General features: G+C 38.1%; 2 protein-coding genes across 6 annotated transcripts in view; both read left to right on the forward strand.

The window, feature by feature from the left end:
• mprip (myosin phosphatase Rho interacting protein) overlaps positions 1-22,790 on the forward strand; it is a 45,820-nt gene that overhangs the window by 4,986 nt on the left and 18,044 nt on the right. For all 5 annotated transcript variants that reach the window (XM_052570616.1, XM_052570614.1, XM_052570613.1 and 2 more), the window contains exons 2-10: positions 4,235-4,312; positions 6,366-6,431; positions 11,355-11,506; positions 11,584-11,668; positions 12,865-13,039; positions 13,199-13,637; positions 15,294-15,420; positions 19,608-19,715; positions 21,815-21,871. In XM_052570616.1, coding sequence (XP_052426576.1) covers positions 4,235-4,312; positions 6,366-6,431; positions 11,355-11,506; positions 11,584-11,668; positions 12,865-13,039; positions 13,199-13,637; positions 15,294-15,420; positions 19,608-19,715; positions 21,815-21,871 — 1,287 coding nt within the window. The remainder of the gene's footprint in view (positions 1-4,234; positions 4,313-6,365; positions 6,432-11,354; positions 11,507-11,583; positions 11,669-12,864; positions 13,040-13,198; positions 13,638-15,293; positions 15,421-19,607; positions 19,716-21,814; positions 21,872-22,790) is intronic.
• The window catches only part of abcc3 (ATP-binding cassette, sub-family C (CFTR/MRP), member 3), a 217,967-nt gene continuing 202,591 nt past the window's right edge, over positions 7,415-22,790 (forward strand). Inside the window, exon 1 of the mRNA XM_052570621.1 lies at positions 7,415-7,418. The gene's annotated coding sequence lies outside the window, so the exon portion shown is untranslated. The remainder of the gene's footprint in view (positions 7,419-22,790) is intronic.

Genomic DNA, 22,790 nt, shown 5'->3' on the forward strand with positions numbered 1-22,790 from the left:
GGCTAAATGAAAAAGCAATCAAGCATAGAGTCTATTAAAAGAGATGTAGCTCATATGGGATAAGGTTTTTATTAGCTTTACAGGAGCAGATGAAAAAAAAAATTCTGATTTTGAAAGCAAGACTCGAGAAATTAAATTGCTAGAATATATTACAGTTTCCTCCTACTGATGGAATCGGAATCATACATGTATTGCATTTTCCTTTAAACTCTAGCTCGCATGTTAAAAATGGAAACTTGGTTCAAGTGGCTTGAAGCGTCCCAGTGTGATTCCCATGCAGAAGGAGGTCTGCTGTGAGCAGGCGGAGCGGGGGCTTGTGAAAGGAAGTGCGTGTTGGGAAAGTGGAGCAGAGTTTCCCAGAGGTCGCTCCCACTTCTTAAGCCGCGGTTGGGCCCGGGGTGGGCGTTGGGTTTGTTTAGGTGGGGGTAGAAGGTCAGGGTGAGTGCGTCCAGGGGATGCAGGGATAAAGTGGACCACTGGGAGCTGGCCGCCCTCAGGATTCAGCCTGGGAGGAAATTGGGAGTTAAACGTGATGCGGCCGGTGGGGCCGTAGGGTTAGACGTGAAGCTGGAGAGAGGAAGGAAAGCGCAGGGGTGTGCCACTGCTCACATGCTGGAGTCACAGCTGTGTTTTGTTTTGCTTCCAATCCCCCACCTCTTCCAGAGAGGAAAACGGCTAAATTTGGTCCCCAGGTATCCTCTGTTTTTTTTAAAGAGGTATTTATGGGTACTTATGGGGAGGACTGGGAGGAAGAAAAAAATCGATGCACTGCTATTTCTTTCTTCAGTGATTCTTTTATTGTATTATTCTTGTCTTAACAACAGGACAAAGCATAGGATATGTCAAAATATGTGTGTGCATTTGTGTGAATGCAGCCTGTCAGACCTGCTGCTGTCTGTGATGCTATCAGTAATAGTCAAACAGCAATAATGATCCGAAAAGAGGCAGTGACCTGTCTGCTCTTTGTCTGGAAGCTTTACAGAGAAACATCAAGCACTCTCAGACACTGAGAGCACTTTTTGTTTGTTGCTTGTATTGCATTTTTGTTCTCCTTCATTTGCTATACTGTACATGTTTAAGTTGTATTTAATAATTCTTAACATACAATTGTTTTAATTGTATTATTAAATTTGTGATTTTGAGTACTTATAATCATACAAGTAATTTAATAAAAAAAAGCTAATTTATGTTAAATGTTGGTAAACGAATTCAAGAATTAATTAGGAAAATTTTTGTTTGGAACTGGATCGAATCTTGAGGTGCCTAAAGATTCCCAAGTCAAGTTATGTCACTTGTACAATACAGATTGTGTCAAAGCAGCTTCAGAGTTATAAAAAGAAAAATAGCAAAATCAGTACCATAACCTGAACTATGAAGAAACCTCTCTGTTAGAGGTCGACCCATATATCGGGCCGATATTTGCATTTTTTAATAAATCGGCATTGGGCGATATCCATGTTTAGCAGCGCCGATTTAAAGTCAGGCACCTCGGATTAGAATGCACTTTAGATGTTCTGTGTCATTTATACCAAACACAAATGTTGTTGGTTGCTAGAGTGTTTGCAGCACTACTATTTTTTTTATACATTTCATTTTTTATATTTTTCAGTTTAATTGATTTTTATTTATAAATTGTATTTATTGTATTTAAATGTATATTTAAGTTTACATTTATGTTCCAACAAACTTGAAAAATTCTGCTTGATAAATGCTCTAAAACTTATGTAAATGATTGACAAATTCAGCAGCACATATCGGCCATCGGCTGACCCTGACCTCTAAACATCGCCATCGGCTATGAGAAAACCTAAAACACCTCTAGTCTCTGTCAATAGTCAAGATGATATTAGGCTCATTCTACTATTAATGTATAATGTATTTTTATTAGGCAGCCTATTATAATTCGGCTATCAAACTGCCCATCTATTTCACTTCAGCACCGCATTTCACACACACACACACACACACACACACACACACACACACACACGCGCGCGCAGAGGAGGAATAGAGCCTGTAGTCAGTGAAAAAGTTGTCCGCTTTGACTCGGATAACTCGTTAAATCCATGAAATGAAAGTGACAGAAAACAAGGAGTCCCACACATTTAATAGCTGATACACGGCGACGGGCTCTTCTCAAACATGAGAGATTAACTCTTTCTTGGCGTCCTCTTAAAGACTGATCACTTAAAGCGTTAGTTCACTAAAAAATGAAAATGTATGTAATTAATAACTCACCCACATTTCATTCCAAACCAGTAAGACCTCCGTTTATCTTCGGAACACAGTTTAAGATATTTTAGATTTAGTCCGAGAGCTTTCTGTCCCTCCATTGAAGCTGTATGTACGGTCTACTGTCCATGTCCAGAAAGGTAAGAAAAACATCATCAAAGTAGTCCATGTGACATCAGAGGGTCAGTTAGAATATTTTGAAGCATCGAAAATACATTCTTGCTTGGCTCGGTGTTCATCTTCAGTTTTCTCTTCACATCAGTTCAGTCAGTGTACTGTTTGAGTGCATGAATTACTCCGGGATATTGGTTTGTTTGAACTCAGAGGGAGTGTCAGCCACATTAAAAAAGTTAACAGCTTAGTCATTTGTGGATTAATGCGTATTGGAGACGCGAACCATTTAAAACGATTCAGTTCGATTTGGTGAATTGGTTCAAAAAGATCCGGTTACATCGAATGATTCGTTCGCAAACCGGATATCACAAACTGCTTTGTTTTGAACTCTCTCACACAGACACGGAAGCGAAGACAATGATGAATAATGTCGTAGTTTTTGCTATTTTTGGACCAAAATGTATTTTTCGATGCTTCAAAAAATTCTAACTGACCCTCTGATGTCACATGGACTACTTTGATGATGTTTTTCTTACCTTTCTGGCTTCAATGGAGGGACTGAGAGCTCTCGGACTAAATCTAAAATATCTTAAACTGTGTTCCGATGATAAATGGAGGTCTTACTGGTTTGGAACGACATGAGGGTGAGTTGTTAATTTTTGGGTGAATTATCCCTTTAAAGACTGATCGCTTAACTTAAAACACTCACTATGTGGTGATGACAGAGAAGGACTACGTGAGAACCACTATGAAAAGGTTCGCTCCAGTGGCTTGTTATTTTCATGCACACCGCAGTATAATATGATGCATGCAAAAAAAAAACAGTTTTGGCCGTTACAAAGTCCCCATCCTCAAACAGACGTACATCATCTGCAGACATAAGGTATTTCATTGCACTTTAACAAGTAATCTGAACGGCCTGTATATGTGCAATATTTTAACGAGCGCTCACTGAGTTTAATGCCATAGTTATGTTAGATGTCTTTCTTGTTTCTGTGGCGGTGCGTCGAGCTAGTCATGAGGCACGCGGCCCAGAGTGCTGTATGACTGATGCATACTTTATATTTTACTTTATATTTTACGCGTTCGTTTATGTCCAATATTAGTGTTAAACTGATGGACTTTAAATGAAATCTACTATTGATTTTCAGCACTGAATGATTTTGCAGAACATTAGACTGATCACTTCCGTGCACAGATGCGGCAGATTTGTCACAGGACGCGTGATATGACAGCTGCCTCCAACTATATATGAACTAGCTGTTTTAAATACAGTATTTTTATATTCAAAGTTAGTTTATCAGTATTTTTGAAAGTATATTTTTTTGATTATTGGTGATTCCATAGGCTGGGTTTAAAAGACCAAATAGTTATGCTATGACAAGAACAAAGAGTCTCTCTCTTGCTCCACACATGCATGATAATATCATGTATCGTCAATCTCAAGGGATGACGTTATGAAAAATGACCATGTCGCCCAACACTACTATGAAGACGTGTCAGGTTTTGCTGTAAGGACAGTAGTGTCATTATTTAGCCTAAGCTAATGGATAATATTACAACATCAGTCTTTCTTGGTCCTTTTTTTGTATTCATGCATGGGTAAAAAAATATTCAAGTCATGAATTTAAGGTCGTTGCCTTCAGTGTGTGACGCTGCTTAATAACACTGCGTTTTTAACCTTTGAGGCAAACATCTGCTTTAAAGTGAAGCTATATTAACTTGCCTAGTCCTGCTTAGCTGCGTCTAAACTTGCATCTGTAGCTAACACTTTAAAAGTGGTTATGTTAGTCCTTCAAAATCATCCAAATCAAACCACAAATAGTTTCTTTGACTCAAACATGTAGTTGGTACCTTGATTTAATTATACATGTTGATTTTGTTGCAGGCCAAGCCGATCTATGGCGGATGGCTGTGTTTGGCTCCAGAGGGGACGGACTTCGACAATCCCATGCAGAGATCCCGGGTAAGAGGGCATGACGTTATTTGTGTGAAAGTTTGGCGTCTGTTTGCATTCGTGTCTTGGCACTGTACACAAATAAAGCTTGTCTAGTGTGTAATCAGGGGTGTGGGATACTGCATTTGCTTCTGTTGATTAATCACTCAAAACTTTGTATTAGAGCTGTCAAGTTAGAGCTTTAATTTGATGTGATGAATTGGTAACGCTTAAGTATAACTATACACTTATAAAGTACTAACAAATAATGAACACGCTGTTAGTTTATAGCAGTGTTAATTTTCACAGACATTTTTTTAGTTTTAGTTTTTATCTTGAGACGATAAGGCTTAATAGTCTTAGTCACATTTTAGTCATTTGAGTTTTTAATAGTTTGTCAACGAAAAGTTATTGCATTTTTGTAAACTTTAAGTCATTACTTTTAGTCAAATTGCAGTTACCGACATTTGCTTTGGTAGCTATTTTATATGTAGTTCTCAAACAAAAATAGCCTTATTCTTCTCTCTTTAGACCAAATCAATTAAGCTTGTGAGAAATTTGAATCAAGCACTGAATAAAAACTTAATAAATGATGACAATTTTTATTTTTGGGTAAATCATCCCTTTAAACAGTAGGGAAAAGCAAGCAACTTTATAAAATTATAGTTGTTCATATATAATATAGATAATATATATAATTTAAATTTTTTGAAAAAGAAGCACCATAAGACAAATATGAAAGACAAATTTTTATATTTTTATTTTATTTTTAGATACAGTAGGTTTACTTGACGTACATTTATTTAACACATTTTGTTGGTTAACATTAATGACACGGATAGGTATTTAATTAATGCTGTCCCTTTAAGACGGAAGGCATCCTTGTAACACTGACACACGTTCAGTTTTCACCCATCTGTTTACATTCACTTAATCCATAACCGAATGTATTTACGTGAGATACTCTACACACGGTAGACATTTGGACTGCTGTGTGTGTATTTGAGCACTAAGAACTGATTGTGCGCTGTATATGAGATCTGAGGAAGTGGAGCGTGCCTTTCCCACCTTCACTAACTTCAAGTTAATCAACAACGAGTTGTGACTCCCGGGGAAAACAGGACGTCTGCTCACCTGATCCCTACCCATTCAGATGCTAAGGCCATTGTTTCAGATCACTAGTTCACATTTTGGTAGCCTGTCAACCCACTGAGACTAGATATGTGAACGCCTCTTATCCGATTGCAATCCAATGACAGGACGCACATTTTGAAGGACAAGACAGTAGACTATAGGATGTATTTTGAATTTCCGGTAGTCCTCAAATAATATTATAGTCCCGTCTCGTCTTATTAACGAAGACGCGGCATAAATTTCTTCATAGTTTTTATCATCATTTATTAGGTTTAGCTTGTCAACGTCTCGTCTTGGTCATAGAAAAAAATGTTTATTCATATTTTTCGTCCTTGTCTTCATTGAGGAAGTTAAGTTTATATATTGTAATCCCTAAATTTGTTAAAGGATTATTTCACCCCAAAATAAAATTAGCCTGTTTTATACTCGCCCTTTAGGCATCCCATTTTTACCCCCCAGGGCCGTGTGAGATATGTTTTATTATGGATGCGCTTGCTTTATTTGATGTGTTTTGGACGGTTGAACAAAAACACCCGCTTACTACAATGATAGAGCGTAGAAGTGCCAGGCCAATTTTTTATTTAACTCCAATTGGATTTGTTAAACTAATAGTTTTTTGTTTTATTTGTAAATACTTTTTAAATGTATAGTTATACTTAAATGTGACAAATCATTTAAGTTTAATGGCTTATCTGAAAAATCGAGAGCAGAACATGGATGGAGATGATTGAAAAAGATAAAATGATCGGTCCAGAAGTTAGTTAACGACATCTTGATTAAAAATAAAAAAACTGAAATGCATGCACGGGTGAATTGTTTACAATAAGATCAATAACATGCATTTAGAAATTGGACTGAATTTTCATTTAATGCAGACTAAAATGGAAATTAACCTATAGACAGAGTATGCATTTATGAATAACATTACTAATCTTTCCTTTCAACACAGAAATGGCAGCGGCGATTCTTTGTTCTCTATGAACACGGCTGCTTGCGCTTCGCTCTGGATGAATCGGTAAGCTGTCTGTTCTTTACATCTCACACAATTGCACATCAGTGATCAAATGCATAGCTGAGAGATTACATTTGTTCTCTTCAGAGCTGCCCTAACCAAACCTTAGTGGAATCCTCTCCAATAAAAAAAACAACATAACCATTCCTGAACTAATATAATCCAAGAAAAGTTTGTTGCTCCATCAGCAGCTCAGAGATGAGAAATGCTGAGGGAGTCCATGGGATGTGAACCAGCAGAACACGGTCCTGTGTTTAATGAGAGTCCGGCTCAGCCTGTTTGTTTCACAGGAATGTGACATGGGTGACCAAATTAGCTGCCTGATCTGCCCGGAGATTACAGCGTTTGTGTGTAAACAGTGAGGCCCACACACAGGCTCAGTGCTAGTGCAGATTCCCACCGGACCCTCGACTCCCGACGCTTGGGTTGCTTACTACAGCAATGCCCATTATCGCCATGCAATTCATCATTCTGCATTGCAACACGAGGCAGAAGGTTGGAGTCGCATCATTGTGTGAGATGGCTGAGGGAGGCCATTGTTTTTATTTCCAGTGAGTGGTGAGGACAGTCCAAACTAGTTCAGGGTACTACAGAGTTTCCTGCTATTGTTTTGCTTTGAAAATGCTGTCAGCTCTGTCGTCTTTATAGTCTTTTCATCTGTGCTGGGAGTTTCAGGAAATACTGTTAAATTAGGTCAAGAAAAAAAGACTCTTCAGAGTATGGATATAAGCCAGAATGCTTTGGCACCATTTTTTTTTTAAACATATATATAAATGTGCTTGGGGTTAATTATTAGGACTCTAACTTTGTTTAGCATGTTATGGTATTGAAATGCTGTGTCTTTAGTAAAGGTGGTTGCATTACAACAATTGAACTGATATTTGAGCGCATGACACACTAGCTCACTTCTAAGAGGCTAAATGGATTTTCGTGAATGTCTTAATTGATTTTTCTCTTCTCTCCTGGGAATCTTCTCATACCACAGATCCTGTTTTACTTCTTTATAGTAAGAGATACTGTTTCCGTAGTGAACATTCCTTTCACCCTGGTTCATTGGTGAAACGGGCACCTACATTTTTTCAATAAGGAACCCGTACATAGATTTCACACTCAGTTTCCAGCCGAATTAACACTAGTGGCCTATTCACACAGATTATGATCACAGTGGCAGATTATCAATTAATAAAGACTTATTTTAATACGTTTTCTTGCACAAAACTATGTTAGGAGCTCTAAACACTTTTTTCCATAGTGCATTTGCAAACATTCATTTTGATGTTTGCGTCACATAACCAACTCCATATGTTTGGCTTTTCTGAGGAAGTAAACTTGCTCGGTAGCTCACCCGGTACAGCTCTGCACTTGTGATGTGAAGTGCTCTGTATGAGTTTGTCAAACTCAAGTCACGATTAAAAGAACTTAGACTTGTAGAAGCAAGTTAAAGTCACATGACTGCTTGAGCAAATGTGTTTTTAACTCATTTGCACTATAAGTATTGGCTTGGGGGTCGGATTATGCTATTTTCAAAATTCGAGAGCATTAACCTTTCAGCATATTTCATTTTTGAGAACCGAACACACTTTTAGTGTTGAGAAACATTTAAGAAGCAGTGTGATTTTATTTTAAAGAAAAGTCATGATAGGAATGTTTTTCCATTTGAAACTACATTGGTTCTTTTATGGCTAGTTTTTAGTTATATAATGGTTTGCTATGTATAGTGTGAACTTGAGTTGAGCTTAAGGAAAGCTCAAGTGTTCTCATTGCACTCCAGACTCTGTTGTAATCATATCCCAGTATGGTTGTAGTTGTTTTAAAACACATGAACTCTCTAAACCCATAACTTGTCAGTTGCATAAAGAGAGTCAGCCGGTAAGTAGCCATTCATCTAGCTTCACTAGTGACTCGTATAAACATGATGTGCGTTCAGCTGCGGTCTTGAAGCAAAGTATTTTAATTGTCAGACTGAGATGTTCTTAAAGTGGAGTCTGCGCTCAGGATTGCGTTTCCCCCCAATATGCCCTTATTAGGAGAAACTGCTGAGGACTGTGGGTGACGGTGCTAAACTCTGAGAACGTTAACCCCCTGAAACCACATCGAAATGTTAAATATGCTTTGAGATTCTCATTCTGCTGAAGGCTTTGCCACAACACCTAGAGAAAACCAACTTGACAGAATAAAGCAGAGTTTGTTTCAGACACAGGTTTATTGTACACGGTACATCAAGCGACCCCACATTTGGCTTGGTTTTTCAGTCCTCTGATCATCTGAGATCCACTGGAGTTCACCGATTGCTTTAGACAGAAGGGGCTGCCGTTTGCCAGGTGTTGAATATGAAATGCGTCTGTTTTACAGCCCTCGGGTGTTCCTGAGCCGGAAGATTCACATAGGTGTGTTTTAACAGAGCGCATGGCACGTCTGGGCACATATGTGCTGTAAAATAAGAAGAGTTACATGAAAATGGAGCAACTTTAGGATTGTGCCACTTACGTTCGCAATAAAACAGTTGTTGTGACCCAAAACATTGCTATCACTCTTAAAAACTTGTCATTCTGGCTGTTTTTGTTGTAATCTGCGCTTATCAACATATGGGAAACTGTTGAGCTTTGCATCATGGCCTGTTAGTATTTTCTTGTAAAACGTTTTCCAATAGTTTTTGTTTTATACAACTTTAAAACATCATTTAGTTTAGTTCATATGGCTCATGGGCTGTATTTAAAGTCTCCGAAAGTGAAGTGAAATCTAAAATAATGGTTTACCCAACAATGAAAGTTTTGTTGATCCAAATCTGCATGCATCCATTTGGTTTTTCTGCATTACGCAGCACTTTCCATACATCGACAGGCTCCAGAAACTACCGTTTTTGACTGGACTGTTGCTTTAAGATGGTGACAGTGGTTATAGAGGACCTCATTCACTGATCTTTGTTTTAACTAGAACATAAAGCCATTAAAAAATCTTTCATTAAACAAGGAATCAGTTTTCATTCTGTATATGACTGCAGTTTAATTATTTACAATGCAGGATAAACTGGCAAGTGAGCATAACGTTTTGAGTTTTATTACAGTTCTAAAAAAAGCTGAGCATAGCAAAACAATGAAAGGATGCGAGATTTGATGTGTTTTGGAATAAAAACCACATTAGTGTGAAAAGATTGAAAGGCGGTCTTAACAAACGTAAACTCTTTGTTTCCGATAAGCCATTGATTCACTGCCGTGATGCATGTTTACGAAGTCATTATGATGGATTCATTAACAGTAGCACACATTAGCATTTGGCTCAGGCCATTGCTGTAATTCAAAGGGCCTGTGACTGTATTTTTATGCGTGGGCCCCTTGTCCCCGCAGGGCAGATGTGTGAGGACCTCAGAGGGACAACATTCCCCCTGATGACAGGCCTGCTTCAAGCTATTTGCTCTTCCTGTTTTTCTTTTCTTTTTTTTCCTGCATTGCCTCATATTTTCCTCTCTTATCTGAAGACGATGACTTAAAGACCCCCCCACACAAGCGAGTCCAAAGACCTAAATGAACCGCTTTCGAACTTTAGCACACATAGCTCAAATGATTTGTGCGCTTGTGGCTACTGGCATTTTTACAGGAATCTATGCTACAGTTTTGGGTTAGTTCTTGAATGGCCTTCTGGATAAAATAATATGAAATTAGTAAACCGATACGTCTAGGTTTCTATCATGATTTGTGGTGGAACAAAGGGATAAAAATGTCCCGTTTTGTGTTTTCGGGGGCTGTGGACGAAGTGACGTGAACCTCTTTGTTGTTGTGTTCATATTCTGCCGGTTTCTCGTTACCCGGATTTCTTTCCCTCCGCAGAACTCACTCTGTAGTGAAACAGAAACACTGCTGCAGTTTATAACTGTGACGCACTGTAATTGCCATATTTGGCATTCCCTGGAGTTTACTGGCAGCTTTTAATAAAGCTAGATCACTTAAAATGGCCATAAAAGGATTCAGGAAAAGACGGCACCTGTTTTACATCTCGAGTCTGCAGAACGTCTGATAACAGCCCGGGCAGAGGTTGCGAGACGTCGGAGTGTGAATCTCTGGATCTTAACACTGAAGGAATCTCAGTCCAGTGCTTTTAAAGAAACGGTTCACCCCCCAAAAAATCAAGCCATTATATGCTCGTTCTCATAGCTCGTTCCAAACCTGTTTGACTTAGTCTTTCTCAAGCTCCATAATAGCAAGAAAGGACCACATGCACAGAATTGTCATACTTTTGTGAAACTATGATGCATTTTATTTTTCAGGATTTACAGATGAATAGTTAGCTCAAAGAACATTTGACAGAAATCTTAATACCTTTACCGTTGCCTTCAATCAATTTAATATGTCCTTGATGAATAGAAGTATTTAAGACAACCTACTAACCCCAACATTTTGAATGGTTTTGTATACGTTGATCCGTGTGAAGTACCCGTGTATCATGAGTCCTGAGCCACTGAGGTCACTGAACACTTCTGACAGTGTTCGTATTGTTGATGTGGGACTGTAATGGATCTGCTGTCATTAGACCAGCTGCTGGGGGTCCAGTGCAGCTTTAATGCTTGACGTGACCGGCCTCTCAAAGCAGGAATAAATAAAGGCATGTTTCCATTGACATGTTTGGTACGGGATGATGGGGGCAGGCTTGGAGCATCAGCACTACTACAGTAATGATCAGGGCTGGTCCCAGCAGTGATTTAATGATATGAGAAATATATCAGTGGCATACATGTTTACTCAGAAACTGTTGCTCGAGAGCAAGCTACTTCAGCAGAAACAGCAGCAAGTGAGGTTAAATCACAAAAGATCATAATATAGATTTTACTCATTCCTAGATGTGTGAAGTATCCACATCTGAGCCGTTACTGTCTCTGTCTGACCAAAATTAATCTGGAGGCACTGTTAACTTGTCATGTATTGTCCCATACAGCCAAGTACTCTACCGCAAGGGACGGTCAACATGAACCTGTGCACTGATGTGATCGACGCCGAGGCCAGGACCGGACAGAAGAACGCTCTGTGCATCATCACGCCGGAGCAGGAGTACTACATACGAGGAGACAACAAGGAGATCATCAATGGGTATGTGACGTGTTCAGGGGTCAGTCTCCTCACCGATGGGACAGGAGATGAGCTTGACCTCTTCTGTCTTTCTCCAGGTGGAGTGAACAGCTAGTGGTTTATCCAAGAACCAACAAGCAAAATCAAAAGAAGAAACGCAAAGTGGAACCAGCAACCTCACAGGTACTTTATGATTGAAACCTGCGTTTTATTTGTACCAAATTCAAACAGATTTTTTATTTTCCTGAAGTTTTTGGATTATGGTTTTATTGGATTTTAATAATCAAAACTGATGTCTAATTAGTAGAATACACAATTTTTTATTACTTAATACAATATTATCAAAAACTATGTAAATCAAATGAATGCATAAACAATTTCATTAATCTGAAACAATTAAATCAATTCCTTTTCGGTTTAGCAAAGAAAGTGATGCACAACAGTTTAACTGTAAAAGGGGGACCCATTATGCCCCTTATTACAAGATGTAAATTAAGTCTCTGACGTGCCCAGAGTTTGTATGTGAAGTTTTAGCTCAAAATACCCAAAATATAATTTTTTATAGCTTGTTTAATTACAACCTTTAGTGTATGAGCCAAAACGCCTTTTCTTTTTTCCATTGACCCTTTAAATGGAAATGAGCTGGTGTTCCCGACCTCCTTTTCAGAAGAGGGCGGAGCTTCAGAGTCCTGCGCACTGGCAACAACAAACAATCTCGTGCACTGAAACTGTCAGAAACTCACGTTGCTTTCATATGCTTTTTATAACTAACACATTCCTATTTACGATGCTTCTGGTAGCACGTGAAGGAGGCATCAGTGAAAACAGGTGGAGACAATGCTAGCTTTAGCAACATTAGCCTCACAGAGAGGCAATTTGAAAACAAAATTGTCTGGATCTGACGTTCGAGCACGAATTAGACTTTGCGTAAATCCAGCATTGAAATGATCCTCATTTATGAGGTAGTCCGGTGTAAAATGATTGGCATGACTCTGTTTTTCCAGAATATTTCCTTCGAAAATGAAACTTAACCACAGTGTCCGTAGCAGCTCAGAAAGAGGGGGTCGGCGGAGCTCCGATGTTCATTGGTGAATCCCAAAACGCAACTCTTGTAATGCCTCTCTGGAATCGCTTGTTCTGAGAGACTGTTTATGATTTATTGGGACTCAAAAAAAAAAAAAGAGTGGGTGGATTTTTACCATTACAGGCTGGTTGTTTTCACACACAGCAGTCACACAACTGTGTTAAAAAGTGATTCCGTGACATTCAGCGTCATACAATAAATTCAGTTTTATGACTGAATTCTATGAGTCAGTCCAGGTTTTTATTGAGACAAACAGCGAGTAATGAAACCATGGGAGTTTTGTGCTTGATTTCAGGAACCAGGCCCGGCAAAGGTAGCGGTGACCGGCTCAGGCATCCCAGAAGCAGAGAAGACTCCAGACTCCAGTTCTATCATATGGCAGGAGGAGCTGCAAAGCAGAGAGGCGGATGTGTCCCAGACGTGGTCCACCAGCGAGATGCAGCCTCTCGGCTCACCGCTGCCCTCCGCAGGTGTGGCAGACATTTGGCAGTTGATTTAACACATTATTTTGATGTGATTTTGATTTCTCAGCCCAAATCAATTTGAGTTTAATTAGTAAGCACATCATCTAAGTAATTAAATGAATTCAAATGTCAAAATAAGTCACTCTTCTCCATTGCACTCTGTAGGTGAGGGGTTGATGGTGAGCCGGAGCTCGGATCAGAGCTCAGTGAACGGTGACGAGGTGGACCGAAGCGGGCTCTCCTTCCACTCGGCTGCTTCCCAGCACTCTCATGACCCCCTGTCGCCCACGGGCAGCTCGTCCAGCCGGCACAGTGCAGAGATGGGGGGCGTCCCGCGCTGCCTGTCTCCGGCTCCTAGCGACCCCTTCCCATCAGGCAGCAGCCTGCTGTCCAACGGTTCCCACATCAGCGGCTCCATGAGTTCTCTAGACTCGGATGCCAGCGGTAGCACCGTCACCAGCACCGACAGCCACCCGGCTGAACCTTTCGGACGTGCGCACCGCGCTCTGTCCCGCCGTGCAGAAGCCGAGACCCGCAAGCCGGAGAAACGGAGTCGCCTGCGCAGTCCGGAAAGACAAGAGTCAGTGTTCAGCCCAGAGAGAAGGTGAGCGCGGGCCGTTCCCTCACAAACTTGCTCTCTGCGTCTCCTTTTAAGGCATGCTGATTACACTCGGCGTATAACAGGCAGAAAACCACATGTGCCTTATTAGGTCAAACTGTTTAGCAACATGCTTTTGTCATGGAATAATGGAGGTCATTAGATCGGCGTCCTGCTGTAAACAGTCAGTAAACATCACTGCTTTCCCAGTTCTGTCTTATTTTTGATTACATTTTGTTATAATGTCCAAAGGAATTACATAACCCAGATTCTGTTTTGCTTTTTAATTGTTTCATTTAATTTTAAATCTACTGAATTTATATAATTTAATAATTTATTACAATTTTAACAATAATAGGGACCTTTGATATAACACATAATAACACTTATTTTCCCACCCAAGCGTTTATAATAAATGCAATTAAATTAAATTATTATAAATAGCTTAAATTGTGCTGATAACTGTAATCTAAATAATTAGTTTTTAATTTAAAATAAAAATAATTAGTATAAACTATCCAAGTTATAGTTATCAGTACAATCTCTTATTTAAAAACAGAAGGCCCTCACATCTGGGATTTTCAGGGTTATTTTAGTTAAACCTATAAAAAAAGTTACTTTTACAGGTTACAAAGTTACTTTTAATTTAGTTTAACTTGATGTACTAGAATAACTAATTCTGAATTAAATATCAATACAAATGTTTGTAGACATAAACCAAAAGTGCAAAAACTAAACGTACAATATAAATATAAAAACTGATTCATGATATTTATAATTCTATTATAGCATCTTACTGACACACTGGGGATTTGATCAGACACCATCATCTAACATGCACACTATTTTCATGTTAATAAATTGTAAAAAGAGACATTTCTTTAATCCAATGAAAGAAAGAAGGTCTCCGAGTCCTGAGCCTGTGTTCAGATGAAACGTATAAGATGCATTTACTACTGAATTAACAGGATAAATGCTGCTGTTTTAAAGAGCTCCCATCAACCCTCTGAGGTCAAAGCCCTCGAGAGCGGCATCTCAAACAACATCTCTGACGCACTTAAGACGGCTCGCGTTTCTTCTTCTGACAAGCATAGATGAGCAGCACTGAAGAATTCATAGAGAAAGAACGGAACGCTCTCTACTCTGGTTTAATTTGGGTTTATGGGAATTGTGCCACTTTGTACCCAGTAGCCAATGAGGCTGTGAGCAGTCATGTGACACACATACCTCACCGACTGGCTTTCTTGTTTCCTTTTAAGGAGGCTGACAATGCAGTGCAGAACCCAAATAAGGGCAAAATTTGAACGAATTTATTTAATATTTTCCGACATGGTTTTGTGAACTGAATTCCTGACTGTATGTCGGGAAATGTTTGTGTGTGTGGGGTCATCAAAACCAGGACACAAAGTAAAAATATGCAATAAAACTACACAAAATCATAGACTTGAAATTACTAATAGATACTGAGCAGTAAGAAATTGTTTTAGTGCACTTTTTTTTTTTTTTTTTTTTTGGTTCATCCAGTTTACTGATGGTCTCCCTACGAGCATTGAGAGAGCGTGTGTGAAAACATTGCTTGAATCCAGAGGCATATGAAGCCTGAAACTGCAGAATGCACTGAATTGTCTCGGTTATGATCTCTCTCTGTTTCTGCGCTCTTAGTGGGCGCTCGAATGTGATTGAGAAGCTGGAGGCGTTGGAGCTGGAGCACGCTGAGAGAATGGAGGTGGAGGAGAGATGCAGTGGAGTCCGACAGGGCCGCAGTGAAATGAGACGCTTCCAGTGGGAGGTAATGTATACTCACCCCAAACCCCCAGTGTTTATATCCACAGACACAGCCGGCTCTGTCATCATGCACTTCCTGGAGACCCCGTCTCCTCACGCGAGCTCTCGATGTGAATGTGGCCAAAACTTGGACTCCCTAGAAACTTAGCATTTAAAGTTTTATAGTCCTCTTAAAGGGATAGTTCACCCAAAAATGATAATTCAGTCACCATTTACTCACATACGTTGTTCCAAACTCGGATGAGTTTCTTTCTTCTGTTGAACATTAGTTAAGATATTTTGAAGAATATTGGTAACCAAACAGTTGTTGGCAGCCATTGACTCCCATAGTATTCTTTAAATTATCATCTTGTGTTTCGGGGAAGAAAGACACTTATACATGTTTGGAATGACATGAGGGTGAGTAAATGATGACATAATTTCCATTTTTATGTGAACTATCCTTTCAAAGCAAAACAGAAAAGATGACCTAATGAGTTTTTTTTTTTAGAAAACGTTCAGCTGTTTTTTGGCTCTTGCACGCATGACCTTTTGTTTCAATTAATTTCCAGTTTCCATTATGTGCACAGATTCCCCTGACAGTTTCTTTCCTTTCTCAGCCTTGTGCCTTGGGCCGAATAAATTTCTTTGACAAAATGTATAGTTGCCACGTCTCCTTTACATCATGGTTTATAGAGCTGCGGCATCTTGTCAGGGTCTTGTTTTTTTTTGTTTTGCTTCCCTCAAAAAATAAAATTAATTAAATTTATATATTTAAATATTTATTTATTTATTTTTTGTCATTTAGTGTTTGTAGATCTGGCCCAAAAAAATAATTCCTCCAGAAAATTACACAGATTCAAGGTTCCATGTGTTTTTTTTTATTTCTGTACTAAAGCGTATAAGTACTATTACATGTTTGCACGTATTTTGGCTTAGTTTACCAACTTCTCTCAAAAACAGTGCTGCTGCCAGTTATTGTACATTTAAATGCATGTTCCTGTGTGTGGGGAATATCTGTTTTTGTTTTGTCTATGTGACTCCGCCCACTGCCATTTTTAGTTTCCGTTTCCATGTTGTCAGTTGTCGGAAAATACAGCGTACTTCAGTCATGTAAGCAAGTAAACAAACTGGGTCCGAAATAGCAGATTCTACCCAACCTAAAAAAAAAAAAACTCTGCTTCCATCTAAAAATCTCTGACCAGAGGCATATTCCACAAATAAATCAACTCATCAACTTACAGAGTAAGGCTCGTTTTGTTTAAAGGGTTAGTTCTCCTAAAAATTTTAATTATGTCATTAATGACTCACCTTCATGTCGTTCCAAACCAGTAAGACCTCCGTTCATCTTCAGAACACAGACTGACTCGTTCACGAGTCAAGAACCAGTTGCATCGGTTTTCGGGTCACCTTTCGTTCGTTATCTGGCATGGCTCGGTGTTCATCTTCAGTTCTCTCTTCACATCAGTTCAGTCAGTGTACTGTTTGAGTAAATGGGGGAAGTCGTGGCCTAATGGTTAGAGGGTTGGACTCCCAATCGAAGGGTTGTGAGTTCTAGTCTCGGGCCGGATGGAATTGTGGGTGGGGGGAGTGCATGTACAGTTCTGTCTCCACCTTCAATACCACGACTTAGGTGCCCTTGAGCAAGGCATCGAACCCCCAACTGCTCCCCGGGCGCCGCAGCATAAATGGCTGCCCACTGCTCCGGGTGTGTGCTCACAGTGTGTGTGTGTTCACTGCTCTGTGTGTGTGCATTTCGGATGGGTTAAATGCAGAGCACAAATTCTGAGTATGGGTCACCATACTTGGCTGAATGAATGTCAATGTCACTGAATGTCACTTCACTTCAAATGAATTACTCCGGGATATTGGTTTGTTTTAACTCTGAGGGAGTGCAGCCACATTAAAAAAGTTAACAGTTTAAGTCATTTGCGGATTAATGCGTATTGGAGACGTGAACCATTTCAAACGATTCAGTTCGATTTGGTGAACTGGTTGAAAAAGATCTGGTTACATCGAATGATATATAGTTCTAAAACCGGATAAAAAAAAAAAACCTGGCTATGACTTCTGTACTAGTCTAACGGAGACTTGTCATGGCACTTGTCTACTGTTCTTGTTCTCTTGTTGTTCTGATTGCTTCAAAGTCGCGTTGTATAAAAGCGTCTGCTAAATGATTAAATGTAAATGTGAACTGAGCTTGTTTCTACTGCGTATCCTCAATCTGGCAACCCACATGTTTTGAACACCGCCAGTATTTTGAATTTGGACTGCAGTACCCACTTCAACCACTAGCTGTCAATATTACATACTACACCTTGAAGGGATAGTTCATCCAAAAAAAATTTAATTCTGTTATTACTTGCCTTCATGTGGTTCCAAACCCGTAAGACCTCATCTTCGGAAGACACAAACGAAGATATTTTTTATGCGTCCCGTGAGCTCTCTGACCTTCCCACAACCAGCAAGTGTCGAAACACAATAAAGGTCCAGAAACGTAGAAAGGACAATAATGCATGTGACATCAGGGGTTTAAACCGTAATTTTACAAAGCTACGAGAATACTAGCAAACAATAGAACAATAATGACTTTATTCAACAATTTGTCTCCTCCGCGTCACACTGGCGCCATTAAAATAATTCTGCTGCACACATGCCTACTGGTCGTGTTAGTATGAGTTCACTTTCCTTTGTGTCTGTTTCCACTTACGCTGGTTCAGTGCAAGGATTGGTGGTTTCTCAACAATGTGCGCAATAGAGATTTTGATCAAGCCTCTTGTTTTAATGACATTCTTTACTGATAGTATCGTCCATTCGCTGCGTAGGGTTTTACGAGTGTGTGATCATTGAAGGAGCACACACAGCATTTGTTTCGCAAGCCAGAGTGCTCTGAATAATAACAAGGATTATTGTTACTGACGCATCTGTCAGTGTAACCAAGGCTCAAGTTGAATCTAAAATGAAGCTGAGAGCTTCTCAGGCTGAAGATTGTTATTGTTTGTGCTGCTCTCAAGGTTTTGATGTGTTACTGGTGTTTTCTGCCTCGGACTCGAAGGCAGTTTAACTGTTTATGAAGCCTCTCTGCTGTGGAGGTCAGTGATCCTCAGAGTGTCGGTCAAGTATTGATGATATTCTACAGCAGATGGACCTAATTATGCATCTCTGTCCTCAGACATCAGGCAAAACATCTTCAGCGAATCGATAAACAAGTCCACAAACACTTTAACATTTGATTTAACCCTTTTATAAATACTTTTATGACTAAGGCAGTATGTATGGATGCATTTATCACTCATTGTCCTTCATTAGAGACCGTCTGGTGTTGGTCAATGTTGGTTATATATCGTAAATTATATAATGCATGCATTACATTTAGTTTTCCTTTGCCGTCATTTAATGCATGACACTAATTTAATGAGAATCTTAAATGTGATCTTTAGCAAATGTTTTGTTTTTAAATGCATTTCACAGAAATGTAGACTACCTTTCAAAATATTTTAAATTCATTTTGATTGATTATTCATGCTTTTATTTAGCAAGGCAGCATTAAATCGGATCAGAATTGACAGTAAAGATGTTCTCGAAAGATTTAATGTATTTTTCAAATAAAGATTTCTGTTTTAGTTGTTTTGAACTTTACATTTATCAAAGAATCCTGAAAAATAAAACGTGTCGTAGTTTCCACAGAAATATGAAGCGGCACAACTCACTTTCTACACTGATAATGGTGAAAATGTTTCTCGAGCAGCAAATCAGCATTTTATAATGATTTCTGAAGATTATGTGACACTGAAGACTGGAGGAATGATGCTGAAAATACAGCTTTGATCTCAGGAACAAATTACCTTTTTCCAATATATTCTCATAGAAAGCACTTGTTTTAAATTATAATATTTAACTATTTTTTTTACAACACATCTGATCAAATAATTGCAGCCTTGGTGAGCATAAGAGACTTCGTTTAAAAAATAAATCTAAAATCTTACTGACTCTATCTTGTGAACGCTAGTGTATAGCATTTCAATACTAGCCATTTAGTGGTTTTCAGACTACATGGAAAACATTATTGACTTTCAGATATCGAGAGATTAGTGGTTTTCTTGTAGATTGCTTGACTTCCATCAAGTAAGCAATAGTGATGTTCCCTTCCCTGTATTCTGCGCACTAAAACATCCTAAAGAGTAATTCATCTTGTTTCTTTCACACATTCAGGAGCAGAAGATGGACCCGGCCCAGGGTTTAGACTTCCATCCCTCCACCCTGCCGCCTCTGAGACGAGCCAAATCACTGGACCGCAGGACCACCGAATCAGTCATGACCGTAAGACAGATCCATCTCTCAGTATCACTCAGCCTTTTCCATTATGATCAGCCATCATTGTGTGTGAGCTGAACCGCTGTCAGATCCTCCACAGTGGCTCTGTTGTTCTCTGAGGTTCAAAGGTTAAAGAGAGCAGCAGCAGGATTTGGCATGATTTGAAGGAAAAGATGGACTACTGTTTTGGAATATTTCAGACAGCATGATATAAAGAACATCTCTATTTACACAGACTTTAGCATCAGATGGAGGAAAGAAATCACTCATTGCTGCTTTTTAATGCATTGTACGGACTACAGTGATGTCATCCGGTGTCCTTTTTTATGGGCATCTTTATTATTTTAAATAACATTATTGTGCCGTACTTTATGTATTGCATAAAAGCTTTTGTCAGAAGTCATGTGGTGTGACCAACACGCAGAAAGAATTCTGGTGACGCTCAGATTCAGTAAATTACATAAAGTTGAGGTTGTAAAAGTCATTTGGTAATCGTTGTCATTTAATAATTCCAAGAAAAAATCTAAAGGGAAATGTATTTTTTTTTTTAGCTGATTCTAAAGGGTTTAAATACGTTTAGTATAGTTAACTAAAACTGAAATCATAAAAATAAAACAACTTTAACTAAATTAAATATAATAAAAAAAACTAAAATCAACACTGAAATAACAATAAATAAAAATGTATATAGAAAAAGTAATAATAAAAAAAGATTATAAAAAAAATCTATATAATTGTAAAAACTATAATTACAAATGTATAAACTATAATTAAAATGAAAAGGAAAATATAATATATAATTCAAGATTTTAATAAAAACTTTAATAGTATGTAGATTAATAAAACTTAACATGAACATGGAAAATACAAAAATTCTAATAAAAAGTCCAATAGTATATCAATTTTAGTTTTTATTTTCAAATTAACATGAAAATAAAAAAGGAAAAAAATATATAAATGCAAATGGCAAATATAAAATAAATTACTTTATTAAATATTAATTAAAAGCAATAATACAAAATCAGTAATACTAAAGTAACACTGATGAACAAGTGTTAAACTATATATATATATAAATTGTCTTTGACCCTTGAACCTTTCTGCTGGTATCTCGACTCAGACTAATCCTGGTCGTCCTCTTGTTTCTCTGTGCTATTTGTGTACTTCATTGTTGTAAGTCCTCAGACGTCGTGTTCCTCGGGGTGTCACGTGTTCCTCTCTCCTGCCCAGGTCATCTCCAGCTCGCCCTGTGTATGGAGAGCAGTCCTTATCTCTCTCTCTGAGTGTGTGAGTGTGTGTGTGTGTGTGTGTGTGTGTGTGTGTGTGTGTCCAGCACTCTTAACACACAAAAGCCTGTCATGTTGCTCCTCAGCGAGCTGTGAAGTACAGATGCTCTGAACTGGCATGTGGAGTGTGTTTCTCCGGTCCGTGACTGGAAGAACAGGGGGTAAAATAAGTTTTGAACACGTCATCATTTTTCTCAGTGAATATTTATTTCTAAAGGTGCTGTTGACATTTGACATTTTCACCAGATGTCAGTAACCAGTGCTTCCTGCAGGTATGAAATAGACTAAAATATTGTTATTATTATTATTATGTCACATGTTGTAATGTATTGAAATTCATTTTAATTACAAAGGCTAGTATTACAATTAATTACATATTGATATTATGCATTGTTAATTTATGCAAAATCACAGCGTTTAAATTTTAGAGCCTCTGTGAATGGGACAGATTTTACTATTAAAATCTATACATTGAATAATATCAAATGTCATGTCAACAGCACCTTTAGAAATATATTCACTGAGAGAAATGGTGACGTGTTCAAAACTTATTTTACCCAGGGACTGTCAAGTCAAGTAGTCCAGAAAAACACCCTGGCTTGCATCTCTTTCTGTCACCCAAGAGTGTCAAAGAGCAGAAAGGGCTTGTTGACGTGTGTGTAGAAATGAAGACGCTCAGCAGCGGCTGTTCTTCACTCGGTTCACCTGACATTCATCCGATCCGCTCCTCATGCATGAAGATCTGTGTGATCACACACCACACACACCTAGCTCCACTGCTTCTGTTTATATTTACAACCGTTTCTCTTTGGATTACAGCCAGACCTGCTGAACTTCAAGAAGGGTTGGATGGTGAAACTTGATGAGCAGGGCCAGGTGAGCTTATGTTTCTGTGTAAACAATTAACAAAAATAATCTCTCACTGATTAGATCTGACACTAGTGGATGGAAATTAAATCCTGAATCCAAGTGCTGGGAAACAAAAGTGTTGAATATTCAGTGTTTTCACAGCAGTGGGAAATAAATAAATAGACATATATATATATATAAAAGAATTGCAAAAATTACTGAATATAGTGCTTTTTAATTTGATAGTTGTTTAAAAAAAAAATAATAATAATATTAAAATCTTTCAGTATTATTATTTTTTATCATTGTATTTAGGTGTTATTGCTGTTTTGTTAATCTTTCATTATATTAATAATAATAATACCAGTTATTATTAATATTTATAGTTATAAAAATAATAAATTCAAATTATTTCATACTTGTTGTAAAATATAATATAATGGTTATTGTGATGCAACATAATTTTCTTTGCATTTAGCCAAAAACTAAAATTGTATTTAATTATAAAATGATATAATTTAGTTTAGTATGAAAAGTTTATTTAATAATAAATTAGACAAATGAATATATTAAAAAAAAGCTCAAATGCAAACCTTTAAATTGCTCATAAGGCATGTTTTATTCAATTTAATGATGCATTAATTGGTTATGGAAATAGACATTTAATTGGTGGCTGTAATAACTTGTTTTAATGACAGATTTATTCAAATATACATTAATAAGGAAGATACTAATAGGAAGATAACCAATTTTTGGTGCATCGCTAGGATTGCATCATTTATTATTACATAATTTCCTGTAAGTCTTACATATTATAAAGCTGTGGCTTAACAAAAAACAAAAACCATCATATTTAGCAGTGAAATTCTCTAATTTGCTTCTATATTTGATGTTCAGTGTTTACAGAACAAGTTCTTTGTGTTAAATGCATCAAAGTTGTTCAGCT

Source organism: Carassius gibelio, chromosome B12, assembly GCF_023724105.1.
Source record: "Carassius gibelio isolate Cgi1373 ecotype wild population from Czech Republic chromosome B12, carGib1.2-hapl.c, whole genome shotgun sequence".
NCBI classification, from domain to species: domain Eukaryota; kingdom Metazoa; phylum Chordata; class Actinopteri; order Cypriniformes; family Cyprinidae; genus Carassius; species Carassius gibelio.